Source organism: Crocodylus siamensis, chromosome 15 (genome assembly GCF_052110815.1).
Source record: "Crocodylus siamensis isolate JL-2025a chromosome 15, ASM5211081v1, whole genome shotgun sequence".
Lineage (NCBI taxonomy): Eukaryota > Metazoa > Chordata > Crocodylia > Crocodylidae > Crocodylus > Crocodylus siamensis.
The window spans coordinates 4,808,055-4,828,023 of NC_143409.1; the positions used below are offsets into that span (position 1 = coordinate 4,808,055).

At 40.7% G+C, this 19,969-nt stretch overlaps 1 protein-coding gene across 1 annotated transcript in view; it reads right to left on the reverse strand.

Annotated features, from left to right (window-relative positions):
* MAP2K1 (mitogen-activated protein kinase kinase 1) overlaps positions 1-19,969 on the reverse strand; it is a 54,909-nt gene that overhangs the window by 5,015 nt on the left and 29,925 nt on the right. The window contains exons 3-8 of the mRNA XM_090028748.1: positions 19,420-19,566; positions 16,225-16,302; positions 15,663-15,714; positions 6,385-6,509; positions 2,650-2,857; positions 1,871-1,935 (exon numbers count right to left, since the gene is read on the reverse strand). Of these exons, the coding sequence (XP_089884874.1) occupies positions 1,871-1,935; positions 2,650-2,857; positions 6,385-6,509; positions 15,663-15,714; positions 16,225-16,302; positions 19,420-19,566 (675 nt within the window). The remainder of the gene's footprint in view (positions 1-1,870; positions 1,936-2,649; positions 2,858-6,384; positions 6,510-15,662; positions 15,715-16,224; positions 16,303-19,419; positions 19,567-19,969) is intronic.

A 19,969-nucleotide genomic window follows, 5' to 3' on the forward strand; every position in this document is an offset into this window, starting at 1 on the left:
AGTATAAACAGCACTGGGATCAGGCAGTCTCCAGTAGAGGAAAGTGCTTTTTTAAAAGGCCACTCACACATTGCTGTAGGGAAACTATGCAGCACTGTGTTGTCCTCAGTTCAGATGCACTCTCTGCCTAGCAGTTCCCTTTGCTGGGGTTTTCCCACAAGATGGTTGAACCAGACGGTGGTGAGTTCCCTGCACAGTTCCCAGCAATTTTTCAGAATAAGATGACCATTAACAAGGGCTTAAGCCTCATGGCATACATGCACTAGAGTCTTCTGGTTGTCCTTCAAGTCAGGGGAGGCAGGTTTACATATCTTTCTAGCCCAATTTAAATAAATTAACCCAACAATTAGTAAACTCCTAGAATTCAAAATGCTTAACTAAAATCCCAGCACTGTGATAAAGAGGGAAGAGCTATTTGATGTAAGCCTGTGTATTATTGCAACTTCCGATGCTGTTGGCCTACACATGCCAATTTAACTGATCCAGTAGCAAGGATCTTATGAACACTGAGTCTTAGGAGTAAAGTTATGCAGGCACATACAAATTATTGATCTCGAGGAAACTCCTCTCAAATGACTGTGGCATGCATGCGTTTGCAGGACCAAGGGGTGCCAAGTAAGCCAGTAAACAAGCAGCATAGCAAGAATTAAAAACATACTATGTTGCCATGGTAATGCATTTGCACACACAGACTGCGGCATGAGCAATGTTAGCAGCACGGGTCACAGATTTGCAGACGCTCCAATTTTGAAATGTGCCTTGTCTACGGATTGCTCAAGAGCTATACAAATGCAAAAATCGCCAGCCAAGAACTTGCAAAAGGCAAAAAGCATTTCAGTTATAAGGGTGATGAAAATGTGCGTCTGTCATTTGGTATCAAGAATACCACCCTTCTCTCTGCCTCTAAGGAAGCAAGGTTTCCACGCATCTGGGAATAACAAAGGGGGGGCAGGGAATTAAATATCAGTTAATAGAAAAAAAATGGGCCATGCTGTTCTGTACATTTTTAATCCAAAGAATAAGATTCTGTAATGACACCCAAATGCTACTACTTTTTTTTTTTTTTTTTTAGTTACCCAATAAAAGGCTTTGCAAAGCTGCCTTCAACAAGTGCTTTAATTTTGCCATCCATTTCTACAAAGGCGTACCAGTAATTCAAGAGAGAGGGGGGAGTTCAGTCTCTTAGAAACAGTGCAGTAGTTTAGACAGTAACTCAGATAAAATCCAGGATTTGTGAAGAATTAAAACCTCACCTGTGTTTAGTAACAGTGTTCCAGAGAGCCCTACACGCAATTAACTCCTTTCATATTTCATTACATTTCTTTGGTTTTGGTAGCTAATGGTTGTTCACCCCTTGAAATTGCAATTTCTCTCACATTTTTCATGGTAGGTCAACCGTTGTCCATAAACAGAGGTAGATGCAATACAGACAAAAGGCACTGGAGTTACATGAGCTTTAGTTATTACTGCACAAATCCTGGTGGTAGGTATTAGCAGGCACCTCCCTTGTGCGACAAAACCCCGCTTCAGATTTGCAGTAAAGCACTGACGGCTCATAAGAGTAAAACAAAGAAAGGGATAATTTAGCAGTCAGCTTGAATGTAGTAATTGGCACCACCTTGCCTTGCCAGAGGCACGTTCTGCCAGGGAAATTTCATGGACTTGTTCAAAGGATGTGATGGATTGAGCCACGTTTACCATCCCAGATGTAAATCAATTCAAGCCAGTGCATTTATGACAGGGAAGAGTCTGGCCTATTGTATGAAAGGGAGCTATAAGGCTTGGTTTACCATTCACGTTAAAAAGGCACCTTAAATCTCGACCCAGAAATGCTGACTTCTTTAAAAACATAACACTGATAGTTTTTTACCTCGTTGACAATGTAGTCCAAAAGTTCAAAGATTGCCATTGGTGGTCTGCTGTCTGGTCCATAGGCTGGAAAGGGATTTACAGAAAAATAAGAACAGTGAGATTAGATTGGCTTTTGAAAGCATGTTGCCCCAAGGGGGAAAGGTCTGAGTTTTGCCACCCACATTAAGAGACCCCTATAAACTCCTTCTAAGGATAGCCACAGAGCTGGAAAGGAACATGCATCTGGCTTCCTTTCCCCAAAGTGCCAGCTTGTTTTTTTTGTTCCACAGTTTCCAGACTGTCTGCCGTTGCCCACCCAACGTCTAGACAGGGGAGCGGGACAGTGATGGAAAGGCAGCAGAGTCACGCTATCATTTAACAAGAAGGATCTTCGAATCACGGATTTCCGGTCTCTTGTGCGGCAGGCGATTCAGGTCACTGGAACGTAGTTGTTTTTTCCCCCCCAGTGGTGTTCACGCAAAGCAGATACATTTACTGCAGAACGCATGCCTCTGATGCTTTTTCTACCCTCTCAGCAAGGTTGGCTAGGATCCAAAACAGCCTCAGAATACAAGCCGCAAATTCTTGGAAAATATGAAGCCAGATTAGATAAAACATTGCAATGCTTCATCTAATCTTACAGTGATATCCCGTGTCTTAGCTCCAGGACTTGCGACATGTATTTGGTCAAAGTTTCCATTTCTTAAAAAGTTCAAAACCGTGCAATGAAGGAATCTGTGCGAACATGGGATCCATTTATGGGAGCTAGGGCGTACTAGGGCTGTATCAGTGACTTACAGCTCAACGGTCGGCCAGGTGCTCTTTGCCTTGGTGAGGTCTCAGAAACTGGAGCGTCTCCCTCCACTACACAGCCAAACATTAGCTCCAGTTCCTTGGAATCAGGAGGGGGAATTGGGTACCGGCCAATCGCCATTTCTACCAGTGACAATCCCATGCTCCAGATGTCCGACTGCACTGAATAATGAGTGCCTTGGAGTCTTTCTGGCTATAAAAAGTAAAAAGGAGACACAGCAAAACATTATAAAACAGAAGAAAAATATTAGGCTGCAATGACCTGGATAACACAACTCCTGAACTTGACTGGATTTTAAAAAACATTTAAACACACAAACAAAAACAAAAGCTTTCTAGCCGGTTAGCCATTTTTTATTTCTTTATTTTAGAGCGCGTCTGGAACCTAGACTTCATGAGTTCTACGAACCTCAGGTTCTCTCAGATAAAAATCAAGAAACCACGATTACAATTTCACTATAATAAAAACAAAACCAGAACATCCCGCCCATCCACTCTCCCACACACCGAGTTAGAGAGTCAGTAGCACAATCCAGATACTCCAGTTACATTTCTGAAAATTCATCTCTAACAAAAAAAAAAAAGTGTTTGGTTTGTAATTACAAACCAAATGTTCTCTCTCTCGTTATATAACACTAGTTTTTGGCTACCACCTAAATATTGCAACTAAATTTGCCGCTGGCTTCCTTGTCATTTGAGTGATCAAGACTTTACTTGTTTTTGCTTAAAATGTTGTTTTTGTTTGTTCCAAGAGAAGAGGAGAGACACCTGTGCAGCAATGCATTTTGGGAAACCTTAAATTCAAGCTCCATTTCCAAATACTGTAGGCGCTGTTCAAAGGCCAACAGTTTCCATGTGCCCTGGGAAATACCAGTGCCAGATTGTTTGTGCTCTGGACAGAAACAAGGCAGAGGATGAAGCTGCCTAGAAACCCTTTGCAGGGCTAACAGGCCCCATGGCAATGAAACTGAAGCCTGAATATGCTAATTTACTGTACCGCAAATTAATACATTGCTAGTTATGCAAAGTGACCGAGGACATGGTGATACATGGACCACAGCAACTATATTTTAACCAAATGGGTAAATTGTTACAATTTAGTTAAATGTATTAAAACACCATTCCAAAAATGATTCTTTTAAAAACAAAAATAAACTTTAAATTAGTTAAGCATGCTTCTTTTAATAAGAAGTGAAAGCAAATACTTATCTAACACTAAAGTTTACTCATGTATAATAAATATTTTTTATGTATTGATAAGATTTTTACTGAAATATTTATTCTTTGTGAAGTATATTGATTTCACGTATTAAAACATTCTTCAGAAGTGGCAGGGTCTTACTCAAACATACATTCTGCTTGTACAAGGTAAAAAACGTAGAAAACTATTTTTAAATCTTCCAAGTGGAATAAGCATATTTGTTCTACCAGAGTTCAATAGCACTCAAGTGTTACAGGTTCAAGAGATGTAAACATAACGGTACTGCCTTATGTTTAAGACTTGAGCAGAAAGCGTTAATAATAACAAAAAAATCGTTAAGGAGATAATAGTCCAGGTTATGTTGTATGCACTTTTCTGCCAACCTAGTCTTTGAGGAAGTAGTAAGCAAACATGTCGGGGCTTCTTTAATAGATGTAACAGCTCTGTTAAAAATATAGTTTCAGTTTCACTTTCAGAAATGGAATTGGATACAAGAGAAAAATATCAATTACAATAGGGGGACCCATATCTGGCCATCCCAAAAACTTAGAGGCATTTTCAAGATATCCAAGGATGTCCTAATCTGAACTCCTGCTCAGTGCATAAGACTCGAATATGCAGTTGGCAAAAAAAAAAAAAAAAAATCCAACTCTCTCGTTTAGCTTCTATACTAGCCTTTTTAGATTGTGCAAGTTAAATCACCCTTTGAAAGGTTGGAGGAAAAAAAACAAGCAAAACACCACTCCTCTGCCTTGCAGTTTGAATGCATTAGTTCACACAGTTCCCATACACACATTGTGCAGGGCTCTCTCAAAAATAAAAGTTACTATCCATTTCCTTTGGCTCTGCATTGAACCTGGAGCCGTCCAGAGGGTGGAAAGACTTGACTGAACATTCAAAATAAGTTTAGTCTCAAATTCCCATGGGATGTAAGAGTGGCTAGAATCATGAAACTATGTCATCACTGCAACACTGGTAAATTGGCCTTTTATTTACCAACCATTTATTATTTAATTAGGCCACACACATCTTCCCAGTTGTTCCTCCTGCATTACAGGCATAGTCCTTTTGACAACTTACTAGATTTCTAGGAATCACAGAGAGAGAGACACACACACACACACACACACTGTAGTTTACTAGATTAGAGGAAAAACCAACAGTGAGTGAATAATACCAGACAATGCAACGTTTGCCATCAAAATGACCTACATGGCATTAGTGCTGACAGAACTGCAAAAAAGAAAGTGTCCCCATGTAAGCTCCATGAATGTATAGAATGAGACATCACTATGTCATCTTGTCTGCAAGATTACATAGTCCAGAGAAACCTTCACCCCGGGTTGAAAACATGCTAAAGGAGATAGACGCTATGCAAACCAGTAACTGCTTGCAAAAGGATTAGGCTTAAATACCATAATAAGGAATAAGGGACATCACAATCCTGATTTGGTCTTTGGGGGGCAGCGTGGAGGGGGGGCAGGAGAGGAGGACAAGAAAAAAAAAAGGAAAAGGAAAAGGTCCCTGGGAACTGGGCTAAATGTTAAAACCCATGGATGTGACACATCAGCGGGAAAGAAGCTATTTGCTATTTTTCCTCTGTTGAGTTCCTCCTGCTAGGAAGGGGAAAAAAATGCCAGCCACACAGTTAGGAGCAGAAGTGGTGGAGCTGTGACAAAACGCAACAGCCTCCACCAGGCTCCGCGCTGAAACAGTGCTCGGCTGACACCTGTCTCAGATGACAAGCTAAGAAGGTAGCGCCCGGTGGGTGGAAGAGCAAGATCCATTCTGAGCAGAAGTAAGAGCATACTATCCTTCCCCTGCTTTTTAAAAGCCCTTTCTCAGATTTCAGCACTACAGAAGAAACGCCCAGGAGCCCTGGTTTCATGAGTTAATAGTTTCCACGGAACTGACAAAATACATTAGAGTAAGAGGCATACAGTGACTCCCCTCTCACATAGTACAGGGCTTCCTTAACTAACACTTTAGCCCTACAAATGAGTTTCCAGAAGAGAATACTCACTAGTCCCACACCAGCCACTACAGCACCATGTTCATTAGCTTCTCCTTTCCCATCTCTAGTCCCCGAACTTCCCACTGTTGTTGCAGCTGTTAGCTACCCCAAGAGTAACAGCGATTGGAGTGGTAGCCTAGGCAGCATCTCATCTATACTAGCAACTATAGCAATGGCCAGGATGAGGTGGAAGACAAGTGGACTTCTGTAAGGAGGACAAACTTCAAAAAACACCTTCTTTTGGAGACATGTGCACACGACCCAAATGCATTAGCCAATGGATTTCACAATACAGATACATCAGCATCTCTTTGGCAATGTTGTATTGCAACATAAAATACAGCTTTGCACTTTGATATGATGCTTTAATATTTTGGTGATGTAAGAAGAGCCTTAGTAATACCCATGAATAATGCTGCCGATGAGAGTAGTTGTTCCCTGTTTCCTCAGTGGAAACTTGTACCACAACACATAGTAAACCCAAAGCTAAAAGATCCGTACTTACAGACATGTAGGAGCGCGTGCCAACAAACGAGTTTGCCATAGAATCTATCAGTTGTCCACTGACACCAAAATCACAAAGCTTGATTTCACCTCTAGAGTTTACCAAAATGTTAGATGGTTTAACATCTGGAAAAAAATGAATGGATATATAAAATGGGAATAATTGACAATGAAAGTAACATGAATGGTGAGAGTTACCATGCATCTCCCTTCGTTTTCTTTTAACTTGAACTCTTTATCTGGTTTGATTTCTTTCCTTGGGAGGATTCGGGTAGACACAATCCCTGGTCCAGGACTATTCCATGGGTTCTTTTCACAGATACATGAACGAGAAGAAACTTTTGAATGCTCTCTTGTAAATGCAGGCACACATCAAGGTTTGTTCTAAATTTAAACATCACCCAATTTTCAGGGTTTTGAATATTCGCTTGTTGGCATCTACAAACTTCTTGCAAGGACTTGATCATTCTAGTTTCAGATTCACTGACACATACTTTTAAACCACTCCAATTATACCACACTTTTTGCCTAGAAATATTCAAGTCAGGATCCACACATTTTAGTTTACTAAGCCCAATAAATTAAGTGCTGCTATGGGCCATATCAACCCAAATCAAGTCACTGTAAGGAAGTGAAAATCTTTATTTATTATCTCTTAGCAGTTACATACCAGCTGTGTAAATGGATTATTTAAAATAAAAACAATTTTACTATTAAAACACTGCACTTAAAATAGTTAGAGGGCCTGTCCACAGACCTCACAAAGTAGTTTTGGGGTTGTTGTTTGTTTGGTTTTTGTTCCTTTGGTTTTTTAAAGGTTTTACATGCAGCACTATTTCCCTAAATAGAAACTCATGAGGGTCATTGGTAACTAAGCAACTAATAACTGACTAGCTGAGAATGCTGAAGTACTGGGAACACTTCTTTTAATATTTTGTTGTGGGTGTAAGAAGTTTCTCAGTATAACTGACTACTTGTCTAGTGTCCTTACCCATGCATTCCCAGGTTTATCAAGCAGGCAGCCATAATTGCAAAATAATGTCACAGATTAATTTAGAAAATGGCTATATATTGGTTCAGAGTCATCCACTCCGCCTCTCAGAAATCCTACATGTGGAATTCCTACTGCAATCCTGGCCACGCTGACTGTCCCTTGTTACAGTCTCATGACTCAGATCAATGCATTCCTTAAAAAATGGCAGGGAAAAATATGGGCTTTTTTCCTTCTTTTTTTTTTTAAATATATTTCATTATAAAAAAAATGCAAGATACTCTGTGCCTTAAGCAAACGGGAAGGACTTAGATGACAGACCACTGGAAATATCTGTAAAGAACCAAGCTAATAAAAACCAAGAGTAATTTTCAAGAAACAGACTACCAACTCAAGCTGGGCAAATGCAATGTGTATGGAGTGCCTATAGTGATCTTTTTCTGGTCTATTAATACAGCATCACTTTTCATTTTCATAAGCCACTGGAGAAACCTCCAACCCCATGCGCATTTTCTTCCACATCTAATTTTAAAATGTCCATAACTCCAAAACATATTCCAGGCAGCTAGCAACATGCCGACTGCGAAGTCTGGCACCCATTCGCATCACAAGCAGGGTTACCTCAAAGCCGATTCCAACAGAGCACCCCCTGAAACACGGTCCTATCCATAAAAGGTTACACCCAATTCAAGAAGATGCATAGACCAGTAGTGAGAAGATGTGGGATATCTTGTTAAGGTAACTGTTTTCCATTTCTAAAAGGAAACAGATCAACAGCTGGCGTGATCTACACCAGCAGTACTCAACCTCCCAGCCCTGGGGCCAGATCCCACGGGCGTGCTCACTCCATGGGCTATCCCTGCACAGGGTCCGTCTGTGGGTGCAACCTGGCACTCCTGCGCACCACAGCCAGCCTGTGGCGGAGCAGTGGTAGCATTAATTGCTCCCAGAAAACAATTAAATGCTGCCACTATTCCTTCCCCGCCCCCCCCCGTGGGTTAGAGGACATGGCCCTATGTGCTGTAAGCAGCCCACAGGCCAGAGGTTGAGCTGTACCACTCATCGTTTCTCTTGCCCTTAATCGCATCACCTTTCCGAATAAATGTAGTCCTTTTAGGTAAACTCCCAGCAAGTAATCTGCCTTAGGTCCAATCAATTTAATTCTCTCCCTCTCTCAAGTTTTTCCATCTCTACTATATCCTTTTTTCAAGAGAAGAATCAGATTCAAAAACACATTAGTCTAGGTGAGCTAACAATCCATGAAGGCTTAACATTTTCCATTCCCTTCTTAATACACCCTAATGACTTCTTCAGAGAACTGCCTGGAACAATGTTTAACATTTTTCTTTAGAGCTCACACCTAGTTCAGGATTCATTTCTGCACCTCACTAGTTTAAGCTGAGCCTCATGTGCTTCACTTACCTAGCTCCATTTGGGTGCCCCGTGGTTCTTCACTACCTTTGACCAACCTAAATGAAACGGCAAAAACACCACCCCCACTTCATTCCCTTCCTCCAGATCAGGATTAGCACTATGCATCTGTATAACAATAGTGCCTGTTAGACAGAGTCCTGCTGTGATAAGTCTCAGGAAAGCCTTATACATATCAGATGCCCTAGTGCTAGATTTCAGAGGCACTCTATTATTAAGAAGCTACTCTTTTTTATTTATTTATTGGGGGGGGGGGGACACACACTGCAGTTTCTCTTCCTGTGCTGTTATCATACTCCTACTTTACTGCCTAACAATTACACTGCAGTTTTTACACTGGCCATCAGCAGCTGCAGTCAATTATGTTAATAAAAATAGGCAGTGCTGTACGGCTTTCACTTTCAAAGTATCCATCAATACCTATTATGTAATTATGCCCTAACTCTCCTCAATGTCCAAAGTAACATACTGATGATACACTATCATTCAAGAAACAACCTGGTTAAACTGAAAGGATACAGATACAGAATTTAGGCCCATTCTATAGATTCTGGTTTTCATTATACCTGAAAATAAATTGCTAAATCACTCCAATACTTTGTTTTTAAATGAGAGGTTAATAGAAGCAGGATGTTATTTGTTCGTTTGTTGGCCTGTTTCCTGACCCTGCAGAAAACAGTTAGAAAAAAAGCAAAAACAAAAAGGAAAGGATTGTGTGAAATTCATGACAGCTCAATATAAAATTGTCTATGTGGGGGGGGGTCCAATTAGAATTGGCAAGAATTTTTGACATGCAAAACTTGCTCTATATGAAGAAATGTTACCGGTTGAGCCACTACTGCTTCTTTCACTTGGTGCAGATACGGGAGGGCTGGAAAACCACAACTTTACCAGGATAAGCTAGCTGCACTGAGAGCACTTTATTAATACAGCCTAGAACAGTAACATTCCCATCCTGCTAAGGTGCTTGCAGCATAGAGCTGGCCTTAGCTCTCCCAAGCCATTTAATTTAGATTCTCATTAAGCAGCACCCTAGCTCCAAGGCCATAGACACTAGGAGTTCTCTGCAAAAGTCCAATTAGGAAAGCCTGAAGGGAAAAAAAAAAAAAAGAAAGAAAAATGTCCACACAGGGTGCATCTACACACCCTACGTCACTGAAGCGATATGCTAGGTTGCCATAGGATGCACTACGGCAGCATAGCAATCACGCGAGTCTACATGCAATTGGCAGCTACTTTGTGAAGCAGTGACAAAAACTAACCATGCGCCACACGAAGTATCAGCGAAAACTAGCCATGTGCTGGTTACTGTGCCATGCTTTAATACTTACAAAAGCAGGTGTCTGTACTCCTTTTGGAAGTACTGAAGTACGGCAATGTGTAGCTCTGCCCACGGAGTAAGTAAATGCCTTTAGCTTAAAGATGGGTGAAGTACTCTGCTTTAAGCCAGTAGTTGGCAATTTAGGTCCTATGGGCCAGGTCCAGCCCAGGAAGCCAATAGATCTGGCTTGCAGAACTGGGGTGCAGCAAGGACCTTGCCTTGCTGAATGCTGTGGCTGGGTGGCAAGGATCTTTCATAGGTGACAAAACTGCCAGTAGGGAGAAGCAGCAGTACTGGTGGCAGCTGGGGCCTGGGGCTAGCCCACCTTGGAACCCCTCTGGGCCATTCTGGCCTGCCACTGCAAGACACTGTCCTGTCAAAGGCAGTGGTCAGCAAAGTGGAGGAGATTTATTTATATATTCAATCCAGGTTTCCCAGATCCTGTTCCATAAGACATTGTACCACCAGACATTATTTGGTAGGTTTACAACAACTCAGGAGCACTTATGCTGCATTAAGCCAGGTCTTCAGCATTCAGATAAAAGCATTTTTAGCAAGCTGCATTGGTTGGCAACTTTAAATGCCTTTTCCCATAACCAGTGCAAAATTTACCTGATATTTATTTCTGACCATCAGTAAATTCCTGTAAGACAATGCTACACAGCAGCGGGACATAGAATCAGTAGCTTGCTTATATATGGGAGACTGAGCTGGAGTTCTCCAAAGCAAAAAGCTACTCCATTATGAGCTTATGGGTATGATAGCACAAAATCTATGACAGAGGGCATATGGCCTGTGGGCTGGATACACCCCACAGACTGGATGGTCTGGGAGGCAGAGGGCTTCAACTGTAGGCTTTCTTCAAAAGTCACCGCAGGGAGAAGTGCTGGCTGGGGTCAGGTCCTAGCACTCACCTACGGTGGACCATTCCAGTCCAGTCAGAAAAGGTTTCTGACCACTGATCTATGCACCCTGGGTGCATTACACTAACACAGTATAAGGTAGGAAACCAGGAAGTTTGGATTTAAGTGGACCTCAAATTTCACTTCTTGATACAAGCATATGACAAATTCTCTTCCCATTGTTACCACAGGCTTGCAGCATTACCTCCAAGTGTGACACTATTTTATAAAATCATTTGAAACACTTGGTTCTGCCTAACATCCAATGTCACTACAATTTCTCTACAGAGAGTGTAAGATATAAAAACTAAATCCACTCCTGACCCTGTAAGAGCACAGCGTATCCAGGCTAAACTCAAACACACTTTGTATCCCTCCGGTCAGCTGACTGGAGCAAATGGTATGAGGCTGGTAATGAGTAAACTGTTAAGAATGAACATGTGCTGGCCCCGTGTACTTGGAGAAAGTCGTTTTGCTGTGCTGCACTCATTAGCTTGAAGGAGCACCTAGATCAGATGGAGAGTTCCCCACTAGCATTTATCCGATTTCTGCATTGTGAAGCCAGCTCTTCCAGGCCATAATCCCACCACATGGGACAGCTGATGCTACAGGTAAGCTGAATATAGACAAAGTAGGATTTAGTGCTGCAGAGTTTTCAGAACAGAACAATATCACTGCCTTCAGTTCTGCCCAACATCTTTTACCAGGTTTCTGGTATTTGAATGGAACCAAAGGACTTTCACCCTCCGCGCATTATGGGATGCTCCTTGTTCCATGCGATATGTACACCGGGGTTCAGGCTGGGGAACAAAGGCAGTGACATTTTCAAGCTCTGCCCACAAAACTGATCAGCCACAGTCAAAACAAGAAACATGTGGAATAAGGCCACACTCTCCCAGGACACCTTAATTGTCTCCCCCCCCATGCAATATGAACACACCAGTGTACTCTGCTAGACTCTTTGGGTTTTGCTTTCCCTTACGATTTGACAGCTTCGTTCCCCACTATGGGAGGAAGGACACATAGATAGATGCCCATCTGGATGCTGTTAGGCTCCTCCTTTATTTAAGTTTGGGGAGCTGTTACCTACCATTACAGATAGACTCTGCTCACGTCGCCAAGCGTGAGCACAGCTTGCCGTGTCGGATTCTGCTGGTCACGTGACAAGCAGAGAAATCATTAAGAACACCGATATTCAAAGTATTACTGTGCGCGCCTACATGTACAATTAATACTACTTGGCTTTACTACGCAGTAAATTTACTACCTGCATATGCAGGTAATAAACTGACTGTGCAGCAAGCACACCCTACACTGTGCAGTAGATTAGTCTGCTGTGCAGTAAATATCTTGTGTAGACACGGTCACTGTGAGGCATCTGAGTTCCCCTCAGCGGGGTGGTGGAGGGGCTCACGCCACCGGAGAACGGAAGGGCAAGTTCATACCCCACTTGCCTCCCAGTAACTTGTTCACATACCCACTCTTAGCATTTTCTTTAATACACAAGTTCTGTTCAGAAACTGTTCAGTCAGCCCAACAAAGAAAGCTGTCTGAGGCCTGATCCAAAGGATCCCGATGCCAGTAGCAATACTCAGGAGCCTATTTTCTGTTCTATACAGCATTCACAAAGCTTACGTGGCAAGATACAATTCCCACCATGTACTAGCTGTGATTTTTTTTTTTAAATCAAGTTTCTCCATTAAAACTGCCCTTCTGCTACTGAGCTTGGTATTTAGCAGCCAGCAGTGAAAGCTGACACTCATTATGTGACACTGGTAGCACAGAGACTCTATAAGACATTGCAAATGAGACTCCATCCTGCTGCAAGAGAAACTTGAACAAGTTCAGTGTAGCGGCTTGAGATGGAACAGAAAATTTAAACACCGAATGGCCCACTTAAAGACAGTTCTCCTTTCCAGAAGGATCTCCCAAACCCTTCTGAAAGTGTTGCTTGATACCTCCATCAGTGTAGAGGCCAACTACCATAGCTCAGCCTGGATTCAGCTCAAACAAAAAGTTACCTACAGAACCACTAATATCAAAGCAGTTCTTGGTTTCTCAAGCTGTGTATATTTATAAGATCTAAAAGGATCGCCATCAGAGGCATGGCTGGATTATTCTTTTTACAACAACTAAATCAAAATGTGGCCAAACAAAACCAAAAAGCAAAACAAACCTTAAAAAATTGTCTTCCCAAAAAAAGTTAGCCCCATCAGAGAGAGAAAAAAGAAAAACCCAAATTATTGGTTGTATATTTGAGGTTTAAATTTAGCACTGGTATAAGAGGATGCAACTGCACTGACTTCCAAGGAGTTATACTATGGTTGAATAAGACAGCGGGTATGCAGTTACCATATCGTTGGTCTGCTCCAGAAAAGATGGTCTCTTTAAAAAACAGAAAAATCTGTTACAGGCAGAAATCCATATGAAGCCACCTTCCTGTGGTTCTTCAGTGAAGACATAGGTATGATTATTAGGAAGACCAAAGAACAACATGCAATAGCACAGTATATATTTTAGCATGTCGGAAGCAATTCTTGACACTATCATGCCTCTGCATTCCTGTGAATCCTTCCTGGTCTGTTTAACAACCTCAGACTCAATCACATATCGGGTGACTTGTCTGATGAATAAACTATTTTAAAGCTGAATGGCTGCGGAGTCCTAAATGATACAAGAGTTGCTGAAGTCAGGACTGTTTGTAATGGTTTAATAAATATTTTGTGATCGCTGCATTAAGCTAGACCACTCACTCAGAGAGAACATTCTCCCTAGTCAATATTAGGAATGACTGAAAGTTCTCCTTTTCCCTCATCAAATCCCACTGCTGATTTTGTAGGCTATTCAGAAGATAAATAAAATGGCTAGATTTAAAAAGGATAAAAGGTAACAGATGCACACACAAAAAGGGAGGCCTGAGTAGGTATTTACCCCACAGCAAAGTCTAGCTAAAGGCTTGAGTTTGTACAAATCTATAAAGGTGTTGCTGCTCCTTCTTTCTTTTCTTACAATCTGACAGTAAACCATGCTGTTAAGAGAGAAGAGAAAAGAAAACCACACTTAAACTAGGTAAGAAGTGTAAAAGCACCATACTTCTGCATAGTAATAAGGAGCATGTGAATGTCTGAAATAGCTGCTAAAATCCTGCAACTTTTAATTTAAGAAGAAATTGTAGCCTTAGTGGTAATAATGGAAATTTAATGGAATTATAGTCAGAATTTTGTACCTTGAACTACTTCAAAGCTTTTAGCCAAGACAGCTAATAGACCTGCTGCTACCAGAGGAGCAGCCATAACAATTAAACAAGTCACAGCTACCATTTCAAAATGTGTTTTAACAGTTCTCCGCACGAAGCAAGAGAGCGCAAAGATAGCAGCACCACAAAAACCCACCTCACAGGTATCTCACGTTAAACGGCTTCTGCATTTCTCACGCAATTCCCTAACCAACAACTAGGAAACACAAGCCATGTGCAAACCTTTGTCCCAGACTGAGACCTTTCTTGTGAGAAATGCTGCTATTTCAAAGAAACGTGCCACAGCTAGCACATTGGGCAGCAGTCCTCAGCAAGCATTGCGACGCTGCCCGCATAGGTTCTGCTCGTTAAAACTCACTAAACTTCCTGGGTCTGCATGGACTGTTAAACGATCTCATGGACAACAACGTTGCCTGCAAACCTTGAGATGGGGACCACTGATGGAGCAGAATACATCTTCACTGTGGAGTTTGGTCAGGTGAGAGAAATCAGGCAGGGGGCCCAGGTTAGCCTAGCCCAAATGCAAGCATCCTCTCTGCAAAGCTCTACCCCAATGACTGTGTTTAAACCTGAAGTAGACAGAAAAGCTTGGTATGAAAGTTTAAAGTGGACTGAAATGCTGCTGTTTGAAGGAAACTCGCCATAACCAGTGCACTGGGCAGTGGTTCTCAGCAAGCATCACCCATGGGCAGCATCAAAAAAACAAAACAAAAAAAAAAACAAAAAACGGTGTACCTGGAAAAATCAAGTTACAATGCACTGTACAGCTAGAAACCAGTTCCCAATCAGTGACTGTTGGGAACACAGTTCAAACATAACATGCGTCCATACCCAGTCTCTTCACTGTTTCCACACTTGCTCCCATGCCTCTGGGAACATACCCCATAGTTTTTTGTGCTGAGCCAATCTAGACTTCTTTTGTATCATGGCTTAGTCTGTCCTTCAGGAGGGGGATTATGGGAACAAACTGGAGGACTATTAAGAAGTAAGCAATTCAATCTGCCTTCATTGCAAAGCAGGCAGGTTCCTGTCAGAGTTAAACGTGGAGCCCATTCTTTAACTAATACCCCAGGTGTTAAGATCGGACAGCCATAAAGCATCATAAAACTCTGTTAAGTGACTTGTACATGTGGATGGCAAAGGGCTTGGGCTAAGCCTGCAGTGGAGAGCTCTGCTTAACTGTGCAGTAAAAACAAGCCCATAGAAATTGCAAGAGCAACCAAGATTAATGGTTATAAAAAGGGGATCAGGGAAAAATGTACAAGACCCAAAAAAAGGGGGGGCAGGGGTGAAAAAGACCCAATGCAGGAAAAAATATCAATTCTAATTAAGTTAAAATGTAAGAAAAAAAGAAACCAGGAATAAAGCATCCTCTTACCTCTATGCATTATCTTATGTTTTTCCCTCAAATATGTGAGACCTTTTATTACCTAGAAGCAAGTAAATTGAAAAATGTCAGAGTTTCGAAACCAGAAGAAATGAAAAACGGAGTTTCTTCTCCACAAGGATTCCAGAAGCGGCATCTATACTCAGAAGTTCACGGTAGAAATCCAGAGAGAAAGCAATTAGGCAATGCTCTCAAATTTACATTCCCACTTGCAGTAAAAGATAGCATCAAAAAACCCCCTTCCAGACATTTCACGGACATGGCCTACAGCAACACAGATATTTAAAACAATTACAATCAAAAGATTTTCATAACTAAGTTAATTCAGGCATCTAAGCAGCGGAAAATCAAAAGGAAACACCCAAATGGAACATGCAAAATCCATTAAATGCTCTTGGGTACAAAGTAATGACATATATGCAAGAACATCTATTATTTGCCACTCCGTAAACATCCAACCCAGTTCCTTTTGCCTTCTGGATTTGGCATTATTCTAGCATTATTATAGAATAATATAGACCCACTTTCCAGAGGAAATTACAATTCTACTTACAGCAATGCTAACTTTGCCCAAAATCTGCTCGGGAATTCTTCCTGCTTTTTTCAGCACTTGATCCAAGGATCCACCATCCTAATAATAAACATTTCCATATTAAAATGTTAAACCAAATCTATCCAAACACTTTACACAGGAGTCTTTTTTCAGGAAGGACATCTCTTTGCAAAGAATATACTGTTTCCCATTGCTTTATACTGCAGTGGTGTATTTCTGAAAGAAGTGAAGCTATGCACAATTAAAAGTCTTTAATAACCATATCTTCTTGGGTGAACCATTGAGCCACTAACTTGACCAGTCCTCTGATCCTGTACTAACCACAACACCTTGGCCAATTCTTGTTCTGGAGGATTGTCTGATTAGTCACTAACTAAACACTGGGCATGCCGTTCGCTTCCTGAGTCATATTCAGATACCTGTTAACTGCCTGTCCTCAATACGGGCAGGATACATTTGTATTTTGTGAGCTGCAAAAGCCGAGGTAAGGGCAGCACAAGTCCTTACAATCAATCACCGAGGTAAAATATAGTACCCTGGTCCGACAGACAAGTATCCTATATAACAGTGCCAATCAGCACATAGTCATAGCGGCGGCAAGCCATATAGAAGTCTGAAGGCAGGTGGAAGGTAGGTCAGGGTGGCACCTTACACTAGCTGGTTTAGAGAGGCATGAGCTTTCATACACAAAACTTACGCTATCTGACTGGTTCATGCTGTCTGTTGAAATCTGATGAAGTAGGCTGTTACCTATGAAAGCTTATGCCTCTCTGAACCAGCTAGTCTCTAAAAGGAGCCAACCTGCCCTACCTTATGCAACAGCACTTTGGCTCTCACTGGTCCTACCCATAACCTAATCCTGTAAAATGCCCTGGATGTGAGGATACCGGTATGTCAGTCACACCACCAAATGGGGAGAAGGGGACATTTGGCTTCCAAGACTTACAACTGGCTCGAACAAAAAGTAATATATATTTAAAACAGAGTTGCTTAACAGACAGGGTTATTAATCTTACCACTGTTAAGCCAGTTAGACACATGCACAGAATTCAGATATATACCCCTGTTGCTAAGAGCTTGAGAAGAAAAACTTTGCAAATGGTATTTATTTTTAGCAGCTGATTATAATTTAATACAACAGTAACCTTGTGCCAATGTTCACGAACAGAAACTATATAACAAAAGTACGAGGTAAAAAGAACTTTCTTAAATTAAAAGCAATATCCAAAGACTTGACAATTTTACTGTTGTGGCTTTCCTCAAATCATGACCCAACTTGTGACTGTTTTTCTGCTATTTTAACCCAGCACTGGGAAATGTTCAGTTGCTGTTTATACTTCAGTCGCTGTTTATACTTCTAATGTAACCTGCAGTTATGACCATTTATGCTGAGATCCTTTAATTCTTTACTGCCTGCATCCCCCACCCCATATTGGCCTTGCCATGACTTTGCTGATGATCAGCATTTGCCTAACAAGCCTACAACATTAGATACTTTCTAGTCCTCTGGGACCTGCTCAGTGACCGGGATTAGTTAAAAATTAACACGACTAGTTCAGAAAGCTCCTGAGGTGTGGTTCCTTCCTACCCTGCTTGGAAAGAAGTAATATAAATAGATTCATGTAATGGTAAGTATACACACCATCCTGATTCTTAACAGCTAGAAGGCAGGAATATTTATTAATTACATTTTTATTTTCTGCATTATGATTGCGTTTTATCATCCTGGTTTACTGTCAAAACTACATGACTGGCAGGACTGTGTTCCCAATATATTTAAATAATTTATTTTAATCTTTAACACTACTGACCATATATTTTTTACTGATACTTTTCCTATTTCCCCAATTCATTTTCTGTATTTTCTAACAATGTTTGAAACTCACTGCTATCAGATTTTTCATGTTTCCATTTGTATATGTATTTGGTAACAAATCAAAAACCAATCCTCCCTTCCTGCTCCCTCCCAGACAAACTGCTCTTATCCAGGATGGTTTTGAAGAAAGGCACAGTAATTTTAGGCATCTAACAAAGCATTCCTAAACCATATGCTTAATTATCATTCACATCTTTAAATATTTCCCCCTCTCAGTTTTACTCAATCATTTCTAGCTTAAGGAAAGTCGCCTTTTTAAAGTCCCCAAGTATATCTATTATTTGAGAGCATCATATTGTTTGTATCAAATATATAGTCTATCATCATCATTTGCACCAACATAGCTACCGATTTTTCCCTAAAGATTTCCTTTCACATTGTTAAAATAAAAATCACATACAATATCCACAAAAAATGAAGGTGACTTCTTTTCATATACATAATTTTGTGAGGGGAAAAAAAAAAAAAAAAGGAGTTATTGCACAGATGTGATATATTTTAAATGTTTCAAAGTTTCCTCTACCTGAAAAGAAAGGGAGGGTTTTGTCTGACCTTTAATCACAAAAAAATTGCTCTAATCACTGGGTTCCATATGGCTAGATAAATGCTGCCAGATGTCAAGCATAATGTGTACTTTTCTATTAAAATGATCAGTTAAAAATAATGCTGCTTTAACAAAAAAAATAAAAAATAAACACAGTTGCATAATATCCTTCCAGTTTTGCCAGGTTTTTTTTTTTTTTTTTTTTTTTTTTTTTTTTTTTTTTACACACACACACACTTCTTTAATTTCTGTGTTTTTTCTAGAATTTCAAATAAGGTGAAAGAAGGAGGGTGTCTACAGCTAAAACCCACCATTGGGGTCAGGGCTCAGATGTTTTTAACACGGTACCAAGAAAACCATCTCAGAATAGGTGGTGTTCACACAGTAAGACATCTGTGCCCTTTTTACAGCAGTGCTCATATGAAGGTTACTACTGATGTGGATGCACCCAATATAGCTGCAGCTGTAAGGAAACTTATTTTTTCCTATGGCAGATAAAGTCAAAGTATGACATACTGCTTAAGAGCAATTCCTCCAAATAGTTAAATTACATGTTGGCTAGCAATAAAAATGGTACTGACAACATACATTTACGGACTACAGATGGGGAGAATAGGAGTTTATTGGCCTCTAAGATACAGAGGAACAGTCCCCAGAGAAGAAGGGGGCAAAAAAGTGCACAAGAAAAAAAGAACAGGAATTCCATTAGCAAAGGCAGGGAAAAAAAAAAAGTGTCAGCTGGATTCTGTATTAACACGTACGTTTGTGTACCTACCATGTGTTCCATGCAAATGCTGATTTCTCCATCACTGTAAAAAGCTCCATAGAAGCCCACTATATACGGAGAGTTACATTCATGCAGAACTTGCAGCTCACGAATGATTTGGTTCCGAATAGCTGGTTTGATTTCTAGGTGAATTAACTGTAAAATAAAACATTTTTTTCTTCTTCAGTGGCAATGGCCTTTACAATCAAGACAAAAAATATAATTTTGAAATACACACAAAACACCACAAGATCTGCATATATCACTATTGCCAATGTCTCAACCATTATATGAATGGAAAGCCTCCAAGAATAGTTTGATCTCTATGCTCACCTTGTTGCTAATTCTCTATTAGAGTGCCAGCTGCAAAATGTTGTCTTGCTATGTGAACACCAGCCCACTAGAAATTGAACAATTAGGATACAATGTTTTTAATAATTAAGTCCGTCTTCATTATTTTACTGAAGGCATGTAAAGTTAAGCTGCTTTAAGGTTCATACATTTGTTCAAATGAGCAAACTTTTTTCTTTCTATATTTTTATCCAACTTTGTCACAATT